The sequence below is a fragment of the Xenopus laevis genome, chromosome 5L, assembly GCF_017654675.1.
Source record: "Xenopus laevis strain J_2021 chromosome 5L, Xenopus_laevis_v10.1, whole genome shotgun sequence".
Classification (NCBI taxonomy): Eukaryota; Metazoa; Chordata; class Amphibia; order Anura; family Pipidae; genus Xenopus; species Xenopus laevis.
Genome location: NC_054379.1, coordinates 163,519,074 through 163,540,799, shown reverse-complemented (window position 1 = coordinate 163,540,799; position 21,726 = coordinate 163,519,074). Strand labels below are relative to the sequence as shown.

At 40.5% G+C, this 21,726-nt stretch overlaps 1 protein-coding gene across 2 annotated transcripts in view; it reads left to right on the top strand.

Annotated features, from left to right (window-relative positions):
• Positions 1–9,621, top strand: part of hmbox1.L (homeobox containing 1 L homeolog) — a gene marked incomplete at its 5' end in the record, with an annotated part of 52,143 nt that extends 42,522 nt beyond the window's left edge. Inside the window, 4 exon segments of one of the 2 annotated variants that reach the window (NM_001093483.1) lie at positions 2,549–2,631; positions 5,531–5,626; positions 6,607–6,695; positions 8,151–9,621. In NM_001093483.1, the coding sequence (NP_001086952.1) occupies positions 2,549–2,631; positions 5,531–5,626; positions 6,607–6,695; positions 8,151–8,288 (406 nt within the window). In that variant the 3' untranslated portion in view covers positions 8,289–9,621. 2 annotated transcript variants of the gene reach the window in all.
• Positions 9,622–21,726: the final 12,105 nt, after the last annotated feature.

Sequence of the window (21,726 nt, the reverse complement as noted above, 5' to 3'; positions counted from 1 at the left end):
GGAGGGATCAGAGAAACGTAGTGTTAAATAACGAGATTGGGCCCAGCCGTGCTGTTATTATTGGTTTAGCTAACCCTGCCGTCTCCTATTGATTGTTTCTCTTCCAAAAGCATTAGAAGCCGGTTTTGGGCATTGCATGTACCGTGGCCGCTGGCCAAGTGTCTGGTGTAATAACATTATACCTTGATCATAAAATGTACTGGATCCAATTTAGTCCTGCACACAGCGCTGAGGAACAGAGGCTCGAAGGAAAGGGGGAAATCTTGAATAACTCCTTCCAACAGAGTTTGAATTTCAGAGTTCCCGGTAGAAGCATCTCAATAGAATAAGAAAAGATTGATTGGCTGGAGAGCAGTCTAAAGCAGAGGGTGTACTTTTAAAAGGAATCGAAACACAGTTGTAATGGTTTCTGCAGTTTTAGAGCGCTAATACCAGGCTTTTGATTTAGGAGGTGTTTGCAGACCAGAGTGCACATATGTGTGTACTTATTGTACAGGTGCTGATTCTCTGGCTATGGAACTAAAAGCCTGGTATTAGTAGTCTAAAGCTGCTAGTGTGTAATAAAACACATGGAATGGAAAACAATTGCAAAAGTGCTCAGAGAATCACTAAATCTACTCGGCTACTAATCGACTCATTTTTGGTTTAGATCCTCTTTCATGTTCATAGGCACGTCTAAAGGTTTGGCAATGACGAGCGGATCTCTCCCACCTTGAGGTGGGCAATATCGGGCTGATCCGATCGTTGGCCCTAACATTGGCTAAAGGCGGTCGGATCGTGGGACCGCATCAACGAACAGATGCAGCCGCGATCCGATGGGATTTTTAGTCCCGTCCGATTGACATCTGGCTGGCCAAATATCGATCGGGGAAGCCCGTCGGAGGGCCCCATAGATGGGCCAAGAAGCTGCCGACTCGGTCTGTCGGCAGCTTTTATCGGCCCGTGTATGGCCACCTTTACCCAAGTCAACACTCCTCTGAACCTTTAGATACAACAACTGCCTGTCATCAACAGGCCCAGGCATTATGTCAGGCTAATATATTAGTTCTATTAGTTACTAACTTTCCAGTTGCTCTCAATAGTCATTTTTTAATTATTTACCTCTTTCCAGCCGGCAGATGGGGGTCACTGACCCCGGCAGCCAGGAGCTATGGCTCTGTGAGGCTACAATGCTGCTGATTTATATAATTTCATCTTTATATTCAGGTCCTCCTCTCCTATTCATCTTCCAGTCTCTCATTCATGCCACTGCCTGGTTGCTGGGGTCAATTGGACCCGGACACCAGATAGATGCTGAACTCCAAACTGGAGAGATGCTGAACAGAAATAAAATAAATAAAAAGTATAAGTAAAAAAACAAAAACAAAGCGCAATTGCAATCTGTCTCAGAATGCTACTGCATCGTATTGAAAGTTAAAGGGGTTGTTCACCTTTAAATGAACTGTTAGTATGTTGTAGAGAGTGATATTCTGAGACAATTTGCATTTGGTTTTCATTTTTTTTTTATTATTTGTGGTTTTTAGCTTTTTATTCGGTAGCTCACCAGATTGCAATTTCAGCACTCTGGTTGCTAGGGTCCAAATTCCCCTAGCAACCATGCTCTGATTTGGATGAGACTGGAATATGAATAGGAGAAGCCTGAATAGAAAGATGAGCAATAACAATACTAGGGATGCACCGAATCCACTATTTTGGATTTGTCTGAACCTGCAAAAGATTCGGGCGATAACCAGATCCGAATCCTAATTTGCATATGCAAGTTAGGTTTCGGTTCGGCCGGGTTAGAAGGATTCGTCGTCATCAGAATCCTGCTGAAAAAGGCCGAATCCTGGATCCAGTGCATCCATAAACAATACAAGCAATAGCCTTACAGAGCATTTCCTTTTAGATGGGGTCAGTGACCCCCATTTGAAAGCTGGAAAGGGTCTGAAGTATAGGCAAATAACTCAAAAAATATAAACGTATAAATAGTGAAGACCAATTGCAAAGTTGCTAGGAATTGTCCATAACATACTAAAAAGTTACATCAAAGCTGAAACATCTCTTTAATTTAATGGTAGACTACCCCTTTAATTTCAGTTTTTCACAGGTTTTAAAGTTGCAGTATATGTTACATATAATTGAAAAGCCATGTCTGTATCTCCCTTTCTATTTTCTGTTTCCGACTCTTTAAAAAAAAATGTAGCAGAAATCCGTTCTCTTCCAGATGTGTTAATGATCTGGTTTCCGCTGCGTTGAATTAGGAGTCAGAATCAGCAGTGCAGAGAATAAAAACAGCCAGACAGATACAGGTTTCATTAGCTCTACTGTTAAAGCAAAGCAGCGAGTATTTGGCCACCAATGGGTTAACATACGGAATGCTTTTCATTTAAAAGGATATCAGGAAACCATTTGGCTGCTGCCCCAAAATATCTTTCTCATCTGTGTCCCACAAATCCTCAGTGATGTCAGAAAAGTATGCGGGAAGTTTCCGGTATCTCGCCCAGTTGGGGCTGTACTTTGCCTTTATCTCTGCGCTGCTCTAATATTTAACACTTGTATTTTCCAGCTATTTTAATGAGAACCAGTACCCGGACGAGGCCAAGCGAGAGGAGATTGCAAACGCCTGCAACGCTGTTATACAGAAACCAGGTGAGTTCAGCACGCGATGACATCAGCAACGGAATCGGCGGTTTCTGGATCGTTTTACAGCATCCGAGAAGGGAATATATGTGACAGAATTGAGCAAATGAATCTGATTGGCTGAAATTATAAACTTATTCTATTTAAACTTATTATAAACTGGAATAATGGCCGCAAGAATCTCATTGGTCTGTGGAAGATGATAAAGAGCTAGAGCAATATCTTCATAAACAGGTATGGGAGCTGTTATTCAGTTCGGGACCTTGGGCTTTCTGGATAACTGATCTTTCCGTAATTTAGATTGTCATACCTGCAGTCTACTAGAAAATCATGTAAACATTAAATAAACCCAATAGGCTGGTTTAGCCTCCAATAAGGATTAATTATATCTTAGTTGGGATCAAGAACAGGTATGAGACCTGTTATCCAGAATGCTCGGGACTTTCTGGATAACTGATCTTTCCGTAATTTAGTTCTTCATATTTGAAGTCTACTAGAAAATCATGTAAGCATTAAATAAACCCAATAGGCTGGTTTTGCCTCCAATAAGGATTAATTATATCTTAGTTGGGATCAAGAACAGGTATGCGAACTGTTATCCAGAATGCTCGGGACCTGGAGCTTTCTGGATAACTGATCTTTCGTAATTTAAATCTCCAAACCTAAAGTCTACTAGAAAATCATATAAACATTAAATAAACCCAATAGGCTGGTTTTGCTTCCAATAAGGATTAATTATATCTTAGTTGGGATCAAGTACAAGCTACTGTTTTATTATTACAGAGGAAAAGGAAATCATTTTTAAAAATTTAGATTATTTGACTAAAATGGAGTCTATGGGAGACGGCCTTTGCATATTTCGGAGCTTTCTGGAAAATGGGTTTCCGCATAACAGATCCCATAGCTGTACAAGGTACTGTTTTATTACTACAAGGAAATAATCTTTTTAAAATTTGGATATAATGCAGACTATGGGAGACAGCCTTTCCGTAATTTGGAGCTTTCTGGAAATGCATTTCCAAATAACGGATCCCATACCTGTAAAAGGTACTGTTTTATTATTACAGAGAAAAAGGAAATCATTTTTTAAAATCTGGATTATTTGTATATAATGTAGTCTATGGGAGACGGCCTTTCTGTAATTTGGAGCTTTCTGGATAACTGATCCCATACCTCTAGTACATGTTTTAATGCATGCAAAGACCTCTTATCTTTTGGTGTTTACCGGCCCTTTAAATAAATGATTTAAACCAGTGATGAAGGGGTGCAGAGAGTGGAAAGGGTTGATCTGGAGAGGAAGCACAGGCAGCACAGAAATCTCTCAATAGAGGATCCCAGGCAGACGGATGTTTGCGTCCCTGACCTCCTGTTGTTGTGCAGTCATGTCCCCGAGTTAATGCACCTGTTAATGCAGATAGTAGACGGTTTGTTTATCTTTACATATTATTCAGCAAAGACCTTGAAATGTGAAGTAGAAATCACGGCTATCTGCATAATTCATGTCTGCACAATAATTCATTTGCTATTAAAGGCCTTGGTAGGGTGCCAGGGTGCTCGGTGCCAGGCCGCTTGGCTTGTACAGTGACGGGAGAATGCTCGCTACATACAGACTCACCCATCTGCTGCACTCTTGCACTCTCAAGGTTACAGTGGCTTTGGCACTATCAAAGGGGAACTTGTCCTTAAAGGGATACTGTCATGGGAAAAAAAAATGTCAAAACACATCAGTTAATAGTGCTACTCCAGCAGAATTCTGCACTGAAATCCATTTCTCAAAAGAGCAAACCGAATTTTTTTAATATTCAATTTTGAAATCTGACATGGGGCTAGACATATTGTCAGTTTCCCAGCTGCCCCCAGTCGTCATGTGACTTGTGCTCACTCTTTACTGCTGTACTGCAAGTTCGAGTGATATCACACCCTCCTTTTCCCCCCCAGCAGCCTAATAACAGAACAATCGGAAGGTAACCAGATAACAGCTCCCTAACACAAGATAACAGCTGCCTGGTAGATCTAAGAACAACACTCAATAGTAAAATCCAGGTCCTGCTGAGACACGGTATTCAGTTACATTGAGTAGGAGAAACAACAGCCTGCCAGAAAGCAGTTCCATCCTAAAGTGCTGGCTCTTTCTGAAAGCACATGACCAGGCAAAATGACCTGAGATGCACCTACACACCAATATTAATACTAAATACACTTGCTGGTTCAGGAATGACATTTTATATTGTAGAGTCAATTATTTGCAGTGTACATCACCGTATTGTTTGTAGGGTAGTTACTCAAAGAGCAGTACTACTGCCTGGAGGACTGCTCTTTTAGTAACTAACCTACAAACAATGCGGTGATGTCCGCTCCCTTATCGGTTCAAGGATTCGGTTCAAGATTCTGTCTTTTTCAGCAGGATTCGGATTCAGCTGAATCCTTCTGCCCAGCCAAACCTAATCCTAATTTGCATATGCACATTAGGGGTGGGGAGGGCAATCATGTGACTTTTTGTCAGAAAACAAGGAAGTAAAAAATGGTTTCATATGCAAATTAGGGTTCAGATTTGGTTCAGTATTCGGCCAAATCTTTAGCAAAGGATTCGGGGTTCGGCCGAATCCAAAATAGTGGATTCGGTGCATCCCTACCCAGGAGCCTGGAAGAAGTTGTGGTACAAGAATGGAAGGCGAGTATTAGAGGATCATTATAAAATAAGAATATTTACCACTGGGTAAAGCCGATTGTAGGTACAGGGCCCCCACCACCAAAGTGGGGGGTGACAGTCAAATTGCAATAAAGGGCTAGTGTAGATGAGAAGCAGTAGTCACCATATTGGGTGCTTTTGGGGTGGGTCATACACTTACACATTGTAATTGATCCCCAGTGTCTTGATTCATTGTGTTTTCTCTCTGTGTTTCTCCAGGCAAGAAACTGTCGGATCTGGAGCGGGTCACCTCCCTGAAAGTGTACAACTGGTTCGCTAATAGGAGGAAGGAGATAAAAAGACGAGCCAACATTGGTAATGTGCCAGGACACACAACACAATCTGCACCTTAACACCCCTATATCATTGTCCTCTATAGTTTGTTCAGTCTCTCTATTCCTGCAGCCATCTTTCATTATGCCTGCCCTGCTTATCATGGGCCACAGCGCTGTTACTTTGTGGCTTCCCGGGCAGATTTGCCTCCTAGACCAACACAAGCAGCACTGTAAGGGCCATACGCAGAGTGATTCTTTTGCTCTTAAAGGGGTGATTTGCCTTTGAGTTTAATTTTAGTATGATGTACAGAGGGATATTCCGAGACAATTTTTTTTAGTTATTAAGCTTTTTATTCAGCAGCTCTCCAGTTTGCAATTACAGAAATCTGGTTGCTAGGGTCCAAATTATCCTGGCAACCATGCATTGACTGGAATAAGAGACTGGAATCTGAATAGGAGAGACCTGAATAGAAAAAAAAAGTAATAAAAAGTAGCAATTACAATAGATATTTAGCCTTTAGATGGGGTCAGTGACCCCCATTTGAAAGAAGAAGAAGACAAATAATTCAGAAATTAAACAATTAAAAAATGACCCTAGTAACCATGCATTGATTTGAATAAGAGACTGGAATATGAATAGGAGAGGCCTACTTAGACTGATGAGCAATTAAAAGTAGCAATAACAATAAATTTTTGTTGCCTTACAGAGCATTTGTTTTTTAGATGGGGTCAATGACCCCCTGTTTGAATGCTGAAAAGAGTCAGAGGAAAAAAGGCAAATAACTCAGAAACTCTAAAATATGAATAAAGAAGACCAATTGCAGTGTTGCTAGCAACTGGATATTCTATTACATACTAAAAGTTTCCTCACCTCTTTAATCTCTACCAAACATTTGCTTTGCTTCCCCTTTATCGATGGATACAATTGTCTCCCGCCAGTTTCATTCACACCCCCCTAGGAATATTGGCATTACCATTGCAGATAAATTAGGGCCATATTTGGTTTTTTCGAAGAAGCAGCAATCCTGGAGAGCCATGGGATCGACGTACAGAGTCCCGGGGGTCATTCAAACAGCGACGACGTGGATGGAAATGATTATTCGGAACAGGTGAGGACCTGTGCTTTTCCTTTGTGCCCCCCCCCCCCCCATGAGAGCACTGCTGGTTATGACTCCCTCCCAGCTAGCTGCCGCTGAGAGGAGCTCCTCATTTGCTTATATTTAGATAATTCATATTAAGAACCTGGAATTGCATCATTTCATTCTGCCAGTGCTAAGAAATAATTAGGGATCTCCCAACAATGTCTTCCTCATCTCTCCGGCACATTTCCCTTGATTTAAGAGCAGCCATATTGGGACTAAGGAAATCTAAATGTGCATCTTTATTTCTATGATTTAATGAAACACAACAGAACATGAGCCCTTTATTACACTGGCCTGGGGTAATAACCACTGATATAACTGTGACTAAAGGAAGCTCATATTGTGTTATACATCCAGGGGCCGACAACTAGTATTCTCAGCATTCACCCCATCAGTTCCCTGACATATACTCCAAGTATCACTCAAGTATTACCAGGCTGTGTCTGTGCTATAAAACCAGCGGTTCTGCATGCATGCTTGGCCAAAGGGACATAAAGGAGTGATTTGCATGACTCCTCCCATGATGCCTTATGGTATTTAGGCAGTGCTGTGTGTATGACATGAGACTACTAAATACCTTCTTATTTCAAAAGGCTTTACTTTTTTATGTATTATAAGGGATAATGTACCCCCTACTGTAAATAATAAGGATATTAGAAGTCACTGAGCGGTTCTGTGACCATATAAAGGCACAAGGCTGCAGGCTGAGTTATACAGTGAACTCTGAGTATCACTCATGTATTATAAGGGATAATGTACCCCCTACTGTAACTGATAAGGATATTAGAAGTCACCGAGGGTTTCTGTGACCATATAAAGGCACAAGGCTTCAGGCTGAGTTATACAGGGAACTCTGAGTATCACTCATGTATTATAAGGGATAATGTACCCCCTACTGTAACTGATAAGGATATTAGAAGTCACAGAGGGGTTGTTCTGTGACCATATAAAGACACAAGGCTGCAGGCTGAGTTATACAGGGAACTCTGAGTATCACTCATGTATTATAAGGGATAATGTACCCCCTACTGTAAATGATAAGGATATTAGAAGTCACTGAGGGGTTGTTCTGTGACCATATAAAGACACAAGGCTGCAGGCTGAGTTATACAGGGAACTCTGAGTATCACTCATGTATTATAAGGGATAATGTACCCCCTACTGTAAATGATAAGGAAAGATATTTATATAAAAGTTCTTTAATACAAGTCCTGTAATTAACAGTTGGTTTCAAATATCTCTAGAATGTAGATTATTTATTACATTATTTTTTCTAATAGATCCATTTAAACTAAGCAAATATATGAGAGACTTTTGCGTATGTATAAAAATACAATCTGGAAATACCTGTTTATTTGATATATTGTGTTCGTTACTTTAACTCTCATTTAACAGCTTTAATTTCCCCCTCTACATACTTAGGACGACAGTACGAGCCATAGCGACCATCAAGACCCAATCTCATTAGCGGTGGAAATGGCAGCCGTCAATCACACCATCTTGGCACTGGCCCGGCAAGGCACCGGCGAGATCAAGACAGAGGCTCTGGACGACGACTGATCGAAACCATTCGCCTACGGGAAGGGTCAAACACGAAAATACTTAGACTTAGACGTAGCACCTTAGCAATCTTTCCTCAGTCCTTAATATGTGTTTCTCTTACAGTAGAACTGCAGTCTCTTGTTCTTCCAGTTATCTGGTAGGGTCGTGTTCTGTGCAGGTGCCACAGCCTCTGTGTTTGCTCTCTCAGTATTAATCCCAACAATAACCCCCTGTCCCAGGTCCCACACACACGTCCTATTAACTAGACTGCTCCATCTCGGCATTCCAATTTAAAAGTGCTTCCAGCCTTAAAGGAGAACTAAAGCCTAACTAAAGAAGTAGCTAGAAATGTTGTACATTGTTTGGGGTTTCTGCACCAGCCCAAGGCAACCACAACCCTTTAGCAGTAAAGATCTGTGTCTCCAAAGATGCCCCAGTAGCTCCCCATCTTCTTTTCTGCTGATTCACTGCACATGCTCTGTGCTGCTGTCACTTACTGAGCTTAGGGACCCACTCACAATATACAGTACACATAGAATAGAAATGTCACAATATAAGGCTGATTAGTAATTAATACACATAATTACTACATGGCAGCACAGAAACCAGTGCAATTAGCATCAGAATTTAATAATCAGCAAACCTGTAGCATCAGCTTATATTACAGCCAGGGGAAGCTCATTTTCTGCTGGATAATTAGTGACGAGCCCTAAGCTTAGCTTCTCAACAGCCAATCAGAGCCCACTGAGCATGTGAGTGTCACAGACACTTTCCAAGATGGTGACCCCCTGTGACAAGTTTGAAGTCCTGGATCATTGCTGCTATTGACAAGCTCAAACTTTAGCCTCGTGCAATAAGTTCACTATATAAAATAGGCCATTTTTAGCCATTTAATTTTTAGGGTTTAGTTCTCCTTTAATGATATCTATACATACTCTGGCTTCTTTTTCTGTCCACACACACACTTGCCTCAGTCAGATTATATAATGTTTCCATGGCATGTACCACTATCAGTACTGTTTGCTTTCAAACCCAATCTCCTCCCACTCTAATGGCAGACTACCCAGAATCCTCAGCCTTCCCAATGATCTAGAGTCTTGGCAGCCAGCGCTTGGTATGTTGTATCTTCTTATTAGTTGCTTATTATGTTATGTTAATTGGAAATGCTTGGTAGTGTTATTTCAGTTTTTGGTATTCTCTGCTGTATTATTAGGATATAAGTGTTTAGAGCAGAGGGATAAAGTCCCCCTATTAGAGCAGTGGTGCATGGGGAGATGTCTGACAAGCGCCATATTGGTGTCATTGGGGCAATGGAGGATCAATTGTGATCCTTTGATCGAGTAAAAAAAAACAAAAAAAACATGGAGGGTAAACTTCCCTAATCCCCCCCCATTTGGCATTGCCTTTAACAGTATCTTTATAAATATCAGGAATAAAGTCATAGGACTTGCTAAAGAGTCTGAAATGTGATCTAAGAGCACTCGGTTATTATCTCTGCTGAAGTATCAGAAAGTGTCTCCAGACACTTAACATCCCTGAAAATCACAGGATTTTAAATGCAAAAAGGGATATTAAAGTAGCATAAACCCCCCATTAGCTGCAGAGCGAGGAAGGGAATGGCTGGCACCCAGGAATTAGCTGTGAAAAAATGGAGGAATTCATTAAACTCCAGGAGAAGCTGCTGGAATAAAGCCATTGTTACGTTTAACCCCAACACACACACATATGGGAGGGAATTGTCTAATTCTGCGCAATTGGCTTATTATCTGTATTATATATATTATCTTATTATCTTTAATTCAGGCTGGGATTTAATGTAAAGATCCAATTGTGTTCTTGTGCCAAACATTTCCTCATCTCCATTCTCTGGGAATTAGACTGAGCTTTCCAATGCCGTGCTGGTCACTAGTCACAGTGGGATTGGCTATTTACGTTCATTGTGGTCCGACATTATTGGCTGATTGTGGTTCTGGCCAAAATGACATTACCATTTAGTCCATTAGACAAGCCCATGGACTAAGACACCTGTGTAGAAGTGCGGCCAGTGAGTGGGGTTTTTTCATTGGGGGGTTGTTATAGAAGAGCTCATAACTATTTGCTTCTATATGGTAGTTATACCTTCATTATTCTCTACCTATAGAACCCCCATTCTGTTCCGGGGCACCACGTGGATCTTAAAGATCCAAAACAATAGCATTTTCTAACCAGACCTTTTAGTCACCAACTTACAGACTAAAGTGGGGTTTGCTAAATAAAAATGGCGTTGATGTGCCTGTGACTCGTATGAAATATACAGCCCATAGTTATGGAACGTCTCCATTCAGTGGGGTCATTCTCAATCATGATCTTTACTGCCCATTATCCCAGTTGCCTAAACATTTACAGAGCAATTACATATACCCTTAGCAACATGCATTTTTAGTGACTTTAGGGGTGCAAATGATTAGTTGGAATGCTGTGGGCTTGATGGTGCAACACATTAATATTCCCCATTGCCCCTCTCTGTGCAGAGTCAGACTTGCTAGAGAAACTATCTTATAAAAGGGTTTTGAAGTTGGTGGTATAACCAAGAAACAGGCTTGTAGCCAACCCTAAGCCTTACCTCAATAGGGTTGGGGTGACTGGTTCCCCCTAGTTTCTCTGCAAGGTCTGAGCACAGATAAGGACAATTGGACACTTCAAAGCAAAGTTTCTTATCCAGCACTTTATGAGATATTATATTGGTTAATAAAATTGTTTTTTAGGTCACTGGTCATATTTGTGTATCCCAGTGGAGGGCAGTTTACCAGTTAATATTAAGCTTGGGTGGGTGAGGGGCAGCACTGTTATTTCAAATAAGGTTTAACCATGCAGCTTAGTAGGGATCGGGATAATGGCAACTTTTTCCGAATAAGAAAAGAATCAATATTTATGCATAAGACTTCCAAATATATTCACATTTTATCACTGTCAAAGCAGTGCATTAGATAAATCACGAGAACCCAGCCAGGATTTTACATATTGTACTGAATTTTAATCTCCTCATCTGTCTGATATCCCAAACCAACTGCCAGTTTCAGGCGACTTTGGAATATTGTAAACCTCGCTTGTGGCTTCACCCCAAATCTCCCCCTAAATGGCCTTCAGGCTGGGCCCCCTTAGCTCGTAAGGTCACAGATATATGAAAACATTGGGGTAACAGTCACCCTGCTATAGTTCCAGGGGTACCCAGGGTACACATAAGCACTCACCCCAAATCTCCCCCTAACTGACCTTCAGACTGGGCCCCCTTAGCTCATAACAAGGTTACACATATATAGAAACATTGGGGTAACAGTCACCTTGCTATAGTTCCAGGGGTACCCAGGGTACAAATAAGCACTCACCCCAAATCTCCCCCTAACTGACCTTCAGACTGGGCCCCCTTAGCTCATAACAAGGTTACAGATATATAGAAACATTGGGGTAACAGTCACCCTGCTATAGTTCCAGGGGTACCCAGGGTACAAATAAACACTCACCCCAAATCTCCCCCTAACTGGCCTTCAGACTGGGCCCCCTTAGCTCATAACAAGGTTACAGATATATAGAAACATTGGGGTAACAGTCACCCTGCTATAGTTCCAGGGGTACCAGGGCACAAGCACTCACCCCAAATCTCACCCCAGATGGCTTTGAAAAACTCTAGTGTATTAGCCATATATCCAACATTATATTGTAAAGCAAATAATTTCTCGCCCCAAAATCCTCTCTTTAACCTTCATGCTAAGCTTAGAGGAGCATCTAGAAGAGCAACGAGAAAATCTCCCAGTTTCTCCCTCTCAAGCTTGAGGAGTGCGTTGTTTAGAGTTTTGGTAGAACATTCACTGTAATGCCATTGGCAGATCAGCCTGAATGATATTTGCCTTGTATCAAAATGTCTTCTCCCAGATAGTGGATGTGCTGGTACGGCAGATCAGGGCTTCCCCCAGTACTTCTACACCACTTACTTCTGGGGAACCAACTGTAACTTAACCACTGACACCCCATTAAAGTGAACCCCCAAGGCACATACATATAGACATACATTCAAACCTCTTTCATTTCAGCTTGTAAATAAAATAAAAAGTTACTTTGTCTTTTTGCAAATTTTTTTTATAAGTGAAACAAAGTTTTTTTTTTATCTATTTAAGTCTATCCATGTATATATATATGATTAGCAACCAAACCTCATTACGTCCCTAAGCTCCATCCCTTTCTTTCACTAGTGCGAATCTTATTAAGTATCACTGACTGTATATTGCACTGCCACGAGTTACCCAAGTGCTGGCCTTATATCGGGGGGGTGGTCATGGCTTTAGCAACACACCCCAGACTGGAGGAGGCCAAACAATCTCCTATTAACATCTGCTCCCTCAACCTAACAATGTCCTCTGATACAACTCATCCCATGTATTGTTAATCCTGCCTGTGTATTCTCTTGGCAAAGGTAGTGTATGCCATTGGGTGGGGTCCGGCAGTATGGGGCTCATCTCATCGTGTATAGCTGGTTGCACACAGCCATTCTGTTGTATGAGATGTTGTTTCATTCACATGAAAATGGGGTGTGCATTTATTTTTGCATGCAGGGCTTTTCCCACTTGTAAATTGAGGGTTTGGCTCCTAGATTTTGGGGTTCATAAACAGCCATGAAGCTGCTTATTCCTTTCTTTGTCAGTGACCTTGTGTGTCTGGAGAATCCATCACACCAAGCAGTTGGTTGCACCAAAACAAGTTGCAGTTTTAGTCCGTTTAGGACAGACGGATCATATTCATAAGCAATAACATGGGCACTGTCTGCTTGCACCTCGTAAAAACTGTCTGCGGCAATGGATAACTGAATATCTACATCACATAAATAGATATGTTCTAAAGAATGATGGAGATAGCAGGGCATAATAGAGACAGCATGGGACAGATGGAGATAGCCGGGCATAATAGAGACAGCATGGGACAGATGGAGATAGCAGGACATAATAGAGACCGCATGGGACAGATGGAGATAGCCGGGCATAATAGAGACAGCATGGGACAGATGGAGATAGCCGGGCATAATAGAGACCGCATGGGACAGATGGAGATAGCAGGACATAATAGAGACCGCATGGGACAGATGGAGATAGCCGGGCATAATAGAGACCGCATGGGACAGATGGAGATAGCAGGACATAATAGAGACCGCATGGGACAGATGGTGACTGTAATTGAAGGTGATGAAAGTAACTGTTATTGCTCAACCTCTAGCCTTTCAGTTGTTGTTGAACAAACTCCCAGCTGAAAAAAATTGGGAGTGGTTAAAATTGTTGTTTAAAGTGCACGGTGCCGCGAGTTGGACAATCTCACTTAATAAATTCAAACAGGAGCCCCAAAAAGTCTCTTCCCCTTGATACCACCATAACTAAAGATGAACCTATAGCCACTGTGTTTTATTACCCTCTGATGTCTAATTAAGGTACAGCCTCTTAATATACACAATACATTGTATATCTACACAATACATAATATTCAATGTATTCCTTTCAATTTAGAATCCCTTTTAAGACTGGAATGCCTGTACGGGATGCAGTTTAATCACCCCATGGGGGCAGTTTTGGCTCCTGCTATAAGAAGGGTCAATGACTTCCTAGTCGGTGGTTGAGACTGCCATTCTCTGGAAGTGACTGCCGCAGTCGCGTTTTGGAAACGAGCAACACACAAGTAAAAGAGAGCGTGGGGCCTGTAATGCACTGACACCGCCAAGGAAAACTGGGAAATGAGGCTGGAAAGTTCAGTCGAATAAATTCTGTTATTTAGTCTTAACCATTTCCTGTGCTCTAGACGTCCGGCCATTGTTGAACGTTCATCCTAAGGTGGTCCCGACCACCCCATCTTGTAACTCATCTTGTACAGCCATTCAGATCCCCCTTTATATTATATACGGAGGGGGCACAGACTCCTGACCCTTCTCCCCCCCCAAGCAACTGCTCCTACTGCGAATTGGATGCTGCTTTTTAATGCAAAAACCAGTTGTGTGAAAGCTAAACAGAAATACAATTCTGAATGAAAAGCTAACGCTGAATTTATAGTAAGCCTTGTTGCGTATGAGCCAACAGTACAAAAAGCTCTATTATGAACTAACCTGCCACTCATATAAATATAAATATATATATAAATATATTAAGATCACACTGTTCTACAAAATTGTGTATTTGTATTTTTGTGTACGTACAATTTTCTGCTAAGCAGAAGGAGGGATGTAGTATAGGATGAGCATTGAGAAAAGGCTTTCTTTTTTTAAATCATATTTCTTTGTTAATTGTATTGGTTACCCCCACCCTTTGCTGCCAAAGTGGGTCCCGGTTCTGACTGTAAAGGGGGGATTAACCAGCTGCCTGTCCTTGTCTTCTATATGTATGACACTGTTATTTCCAAGGTGCAGTACTTCCCTCCTGCTACAGAGGGCGCTCCTCACAAAACAGCTTTCTTGACTGCCAACTCTGTACAAAGCAATCAATAACAATAAGGGTTCAAAGGACCAAAGTGTGCAGGGGAGGAGGCTGAAAATTTTCTTTGGGGAGGTTACCAGTAGAAGGCTTTCTGCTGCAGAACGTATAACTATATATATATATATATATATATATTATATATATATTATATATATATATTATTCACCGAAAATCGGCACTCACCACTCAAAATAGTGATGGCCGGGTGCTAATCAAATATAATGTAGTCCAAATGGTAGAAAGCACTCACGGCACACGATTTTCATAAAACCGTGAATGTCGATATGGAGATTGAATAAACGTTCACATTTTTATAAAAATTGTGTGCCGTCAGTGCTTTCTACCATTTGGACTATATGTATGTATATGTGTGTATGTATACACACACACACACACACACACACTGTTTTTGTGGTGGGGAGTCTGAGCCTCTATAAATCTTCATTATGTTTCACTTAATAGTGTAGATGTAGAAATCTACACTATAATTAGCATCAACTATTGGGAATCCTAGTGCCAAAAATATAGCAGTAGAAAGTTTGGGGATTAGGGAAAGGGGATTTCCTAATGCATTAATGCACTTTAATAGAATTGTTTTTTATTTCTGTTGGTCACTTTAACATGTATGGTAGAACTTCCACAGACACATAAGTCATTTCTAAGACCAGCTCTGTGGTGGCTTCACCCAAATAAAAAAGTGGATCCTGCCGGCTACGCCAAATAGTGAAGTTTGGGTGTTTCTTTATGAAATCACATTTACAATATATGAACTGGGTGATTAAGTACAGAGGGAAAATGTGCATCAGAACTCAGCTGGTTCCGAGCTTAAGGTTGTTTAAGGAATGGCCGTTTAGTCCAACCTCTAGTTCAAAATAGGTTTCCACAAACAATTTAAAGGGACACGATTAAAAGGGACATTATGCTTTTAAAATATGTACATATTTGACTTTTAAATCCAAAACTTATTCTTGCAGGGAGAACTGGAACATATTTTAATATATGAAGATAAAGTTCCTTTTCATGGCAATGAGACGCATTAGAGCTTGTATGGGACCTGTCCATCCTCATTTCCTTCAGATCCACTCTTCTTTTTTGGGATTAGAAAGTGCTTTTAAAAAGTTTACCAATAGCAAGGTGTGTTTTGTTTTATTCCAGGCAGGGCCACTGGTTTTCTATATTGGCATATCTACTTCTGTGCAGAGACCTTCTGTGGGGATTATATATAGTGACATTCTGTGGAAGTCTATGCCTCATTAGAGTATGTAGCAGAGTATGGCAGCTCCCATCTATGTATAATTGTAAAGCTATCTGCACATCCAGGCTCCTTGTTTAACTGATGTTTATTAAGGAAATAATCTCCTTTCTGTTGGCCTCACACTTCCCAGGTAACTGTGGTTCCAACCCCCGGGCCTGTCGGGCCCTTCTTTATGTGTGGACAGCAGGAGGGAAGCACTGCACCTTTGTGGGTAGGACTCTCAAATATAACAATGTGTAAGTGTAGGAAAGTCCTTGTTTCTGTATGTGACTGGGCAGAGAAGCAAGCACTCTATTGTATTGAGCATTACTAGTTAAAGCGAGTCCTGTATCATTGTATCTCCTATTCTGGATTAGTGCCTTTTGGACAGTAGACTGTTCTGTAATTACAAATGTAGTATAACGGCTTTTTTGTACAGTTTTGTTTTAAGAATTTTTTTTTTTAATTTGTGTTTATTTTAGTATTGTACCTATTAGGAAATAAAAACATATACCGAACCTCCGTTGTGTCTGCATGCTGATTGGTCGGCCACTTTTAAGGGTCGCTAAATCCTTTATAAAAAAGCAAATAACATTATGTGTTGCTAAAATTGCCCATTTGAAAAATCTCAGTGTCATCTTTACGGGTCCTTCAGGAAATCTGAGGTTCTCAGAATAAAATATATATTGTTATGTAAATGGAACTTTCATAAAAAACAAAATCTTATGGAAGGCTTATCTCATGGAAATAAGAATCTTTCTAAATATAATCAATTACAATTTCTGTGTGTTTTTCTGAAATAAGTTAAAGGGCATGTAAAGGCAAAAAAATAAAATCCCATTTTTACTTTCTTTAATGAAAAAGAAACCTATCTCCAGTATACTTTAATTAAAAAATGAAACCTGACTGTATGCAGTGAAATTCTCCCTTCATTTACTGCTGTGGATAGGAATTGTCAGGCGGTCTCTAACTGCTCTGCAGGGAAACAATAATACTGAACAGCAGGGGGAGCCTCAGTAGCACAAAGCTTTTAGTGAGCCAAGTTTTAGAACATACAGCTACTTTAAGTGGTCAAACTATTTTGTCAGATGCAACCATTGTTCATTGAGAACATGAAAATGCCTGAGCATTGCTTGGGGACTGAAAGAACTCAACCGGCACAAAAGGTCTCCTTTTGCATAGTATAAAGGTATCTTTGAAGAACCTACACAACTTAAAGGCAAGTTTAGATTTTATTTACTTTTGCTGAAAATTTTCATGGACTTAATTTGGGGTCACTACAGCCAGTAGGTTGATGGTGTGAATCAGTTTAGAGAAACTAGGGTTATAATAATGAAACTCCTAAAATTCGAACCTAAAAAGCAACCTTCCAAACAAAAAACCTTGGTATTTTGGACCAAGATCACTAGAAGTGAAGCTATTAGATGCCTACAACGTGTTCTCTCTCTCAGTCGAAAATTAGGATATTGCAAAACAATTTACGGTCCCTCGTGTCTACACCAACAAGCAGGTATTTAGGAAGGCTCATAAAAACCTATGACCAATGAAAAGTTGCTTAGAATCGGCTCCTCCATATCAATATTTTCTACAATATTCCTTTAGAAACCTCTACCAGATAATTGTCTTTTTTTTGCCTTTTAAAGAATGAACTTTGATCCCTGAACTAATTCTTCCACTTAGAGGTCCATTTATCAAAGGTCGAATTTCGAATTCATGTGATTTTTTTAATTTGAATATACTCTCCATTTGACTTTGTTTTAAAATTTTGAACGTCTAATATTCGATAGAATGGTTCTGACCTGAAAATTCGAATCCCATTCGTTTCGTAGTCGATTCGTACAGGTCGAATTTTTCTCCTGACAAAAACTTGAATGTCAGGAAGGCTATTAACATCTCCAAGTGACTCAACAAACCTCTGCCACTGACTTGTACATGAACTCGGCAGGTTTCTGGTGACGAATATTCGAATTAGGACTGTGTGATAATTTACATTTGAACAGGAGGATTACAATTTTAATGTGTGAATTTTGAAACTCAAAAATACGAATTTACTATTCGACCCTTGATAAATTTGCCCCTTACTGTTGCCTCTCACAAAAAGTGAAAGGGTCCACTGATATATCCATACATATAACTTGGCCAATCTTGATTAATAATTATGGTTCTTTATGAACTTTGTGACACTTCTTTAACGTCCTCCCTGTGTATTGCATTCTACAAGAGAGGCCTGGCCAGTTGCTTTATACACAACATAACTCTCCTAATGTGCAGCTTCTTTCACGACATGAGATTTTCATGGCCTCCAAGACTTTCTGATTATTTCATAGACTTCAATAACATTTGGCCCCTTAGCATATGTATATTAGATATTTAAACCCCCAATCAAACATATATTTAAATAGTCTCAGTGCAAATTATGGAGGCCACCAGGTAAGGTTTAAGGTGATTCCTTAAAACAAAAGCAGTGCCACTTCTAAAGACCCTTTGTTGTTGGAGGTACCACGTTCAGGTTCAACAGCTGAGGGGATGCCGTACCCCTAGCAGGTTTGTTGAGTAGATATGAGTGATGTCCTTGTCTGCATTAGATATCTGCAGTGCAGGGAATGACTGATCTCTTGTCTCTGCGTTGCCTGCCTTGGATACCCATGACATCAGTGTTTATTTTCTGAAAGCCTCGGAGATGAGGAGTTGGCATTCAGCCTGGGCTTACTGCTTGGAATGGAAATGCTCCCGCCTCCTAGTTAGGACCGAAATAAATATTTTGTGAAATGCAAGATGTCCCTCTGCTGTTTTTGGTGGGAAGTTTGCTTCCAACTGATCAACTTCTCCTGAACGATTTCCCTTTTAGATGGAGCTATGGGTATATGGGCTCTTTCCTACCACACCAGCAAATACAGATGATAATAATTGTCTTGCTTTCATTAATGGCGTGAGAATTGCGCCATTACCCGCATGGTATTGCTCTCAATAGGTATGTGTGGAGACACAACACGCCAAGGAAGTTACGTTTCCTCAAGGCTGGTGTTAATCCCAAGCCTCACCTTTCATCCATTGTGCACCTTGTACCTGATTCAACAAAGAGGACAAAATCAGCAATTTGTTTCAAGTATAGAGGAGACGGTATTGTGGCAACATATCTGGTGGGCACAGGTAAGACTGGGAGAGCAATGGGCAGATTTATATCTTCTCTAGATCTTCATCAGTGCAGAGACACAAAACACTGACTCGCCATGTACAGTTTCCAATAACCACCAGGACAAAGCTCATTGCTGATTGGGCTTTCTGTTGCCGAGCTGGTTCTGGAGACCTTGTCATGAGGCTAAACCATTCACCTGACAGTTACACCCTATGTCCTCTTTAATCTACACTACCCCTCATTTACTTCAGCGATGAACAATCCCTAAATGCCCCAAAGGAATTCCCATCAACTCCACTCAGTGGAATGTTTTAGGGTGACAAAATTATATACTTTACTTTAGATGGCATTTAACGCTAAATAGGATGGCATGAGTACTTGTCCCTAGCAACCCAAACTGCTTTAGACTGTGTGAACTGGATCCATGTAGCCAGCCTGGTGGTCCTGCTCCTTTAAATCAGAATATCCAACGTGTGACCTTACACAATTCCCTCATGAGATGCCCACAGGAGGGCCTTGCGACAGAAGCATAATGTAGCAAAATTCTGGTTTACATGGAATATTAGTATTAGCACATTCCATAGTTGTCAAAACATGGCAGTCATTCTTTTTTTAATTAATTATTAAATATATGGCAGTTGTGATAGTATCAAGGATCTCTAAGGATTGATCTTTCTCATTCAGTTCCCCAAGGGAGGAATCCAAATAAGATTACATGAGTGATTTCTGTAGTTTAGAAGAACAGAGAGCTCACCCCAATGTGTTCTTCCCCTTTCTACCCACCCTCCACTTTCTTCTTACTTGTTTCCCCAATAAAATAAGACAATCTACATTCATAAATCTCTTAGGTCCCTCAGATTTACTATATAGGGACAGCAGATCTAGTGGTTTCTGCCTTGCGTTATTTTTGTAATGATTACTAATAGAATCAGCTTTGTGCAGGAATGTGTCTGGACCTCCTATTCTACATAAATAAAATGTAAAAATGTGGATTAATGGAGGGAAGCTTCTCAGTTTTTTCGAGGAGATGCCAATGATCACAATAATCCTTCAGAGAAATTCTTAAAGGGCATGTAAAGGCAAAAAATAAAATCCCATTTTTACTTTCTTTAATGAAAAAGAAACCTATCTCCAATATACTTTAATTAAAAAATATGTACCGTTTTTACAAGAAACCTGACTGTATGCAGTGAAATTCTCCCTTCATTTACTGCTGTGGATAGGAATTGTCAGACGGTCCCTAACTGCTCTGAAGGGAAACAATCCTACTTATGAACAGCAGGGGGAGCCCCCGCCTTACTTCCCAGCCATGCAGAACTCAAGCAGCTTTGTTTATGACAATCCCTAAGCAGCCCAGACCACACTGAGCATGTGCACAGTCTTGGTCTTGCAAAGATGTAGAACAAAGTTACAAGATGGTGACCCCCTGTGACCAACTTTGAAAGCATAAATCATTTGTTTGATTAGGCTTGTGGTACAGTAAGTTCATGTTTATGTTTAGTATACAAAATACAGCATTTCTAGCCTTATTCTATTTTAGACTTTACTTTCCCTTTAACTTGAGTACTTACTATTAGGAAACCCAACATTGGGTTTATTCTACTTGTGGTACATAAACCCCCCAGCACTTGGCCTAGAACGTCCCTTAACAGAAAACAAAATTCTCTATCCTTTAAGCAATTGATCATTGCTAAATAAATATACCTTGTTACCCATGAAACTAAGACTCAAATCAACCTTTTCATAAAGGTTTCTCTAAAGTTACTCACTAGTGAGATTTTGGTAGTCTCTCTTTAAGGGATTCTGTCATGATTTTTATGATGTGGTTTTAATTTCTAAATGACACTGTTTACACTGCAAATAATTCACTGTACAATATAAAATGTCATTCCTGAACCAGCAAGTGTATTTAGTTGTAATATTGGTGTGTAGGTGCATCTCAGGTCATTTTGCCTGGTCATGTGATTTCAGAAAGAGCCAGCACTTTAGGATGGAACTGCTTTCTGACAGGCTGTTGTTTCTCCTACTCAATGTTACTGAATGTGTCTCAGTGGGACCTGGATTTTACTATTGAGTGTTGTTCTTAGATCTACCAGGCAGCTTTTATCTTGTGTTAGGGAGCTGTTATCTGGTTACCTTCCCATTATTCTGTTGTTCGGCTGCTGGGGGGGGGGTGATATCAGTCCAACTTGCAGTACAGCAGTAAAGAGTGATTGAAGTTTATCAGAGCACAAGTCACATGACTGGGGCAGCTGGGAAACTGACAATATGTCTAGCCCCATGTCAGATTTCAAAATTAAATATAAAAAAATAGGTTTGCTCTCTTTTGAGAAATGGATTTAACTAAACTAAAGACTAAAGTTACCCACCAGAGAGGTCTTGGTAGTGTCTCTAAAGTAATTTATTTATAAGACTGTTGTACTGTAGGCCGGGTGCTGTTGGATGTGTAGAGTTCCATGTCATGTACTTGCTTGTGGTTGGCTAGGGGTGATGGATACACTGAATCCCTTCCATCTATTGTTCTTGATTGGCCAATGAGTTTGACAATTGCCCTTATTCCCCAATAATGGACCTGCACCTCTTTCGTCTCAAGCCCCCATACGG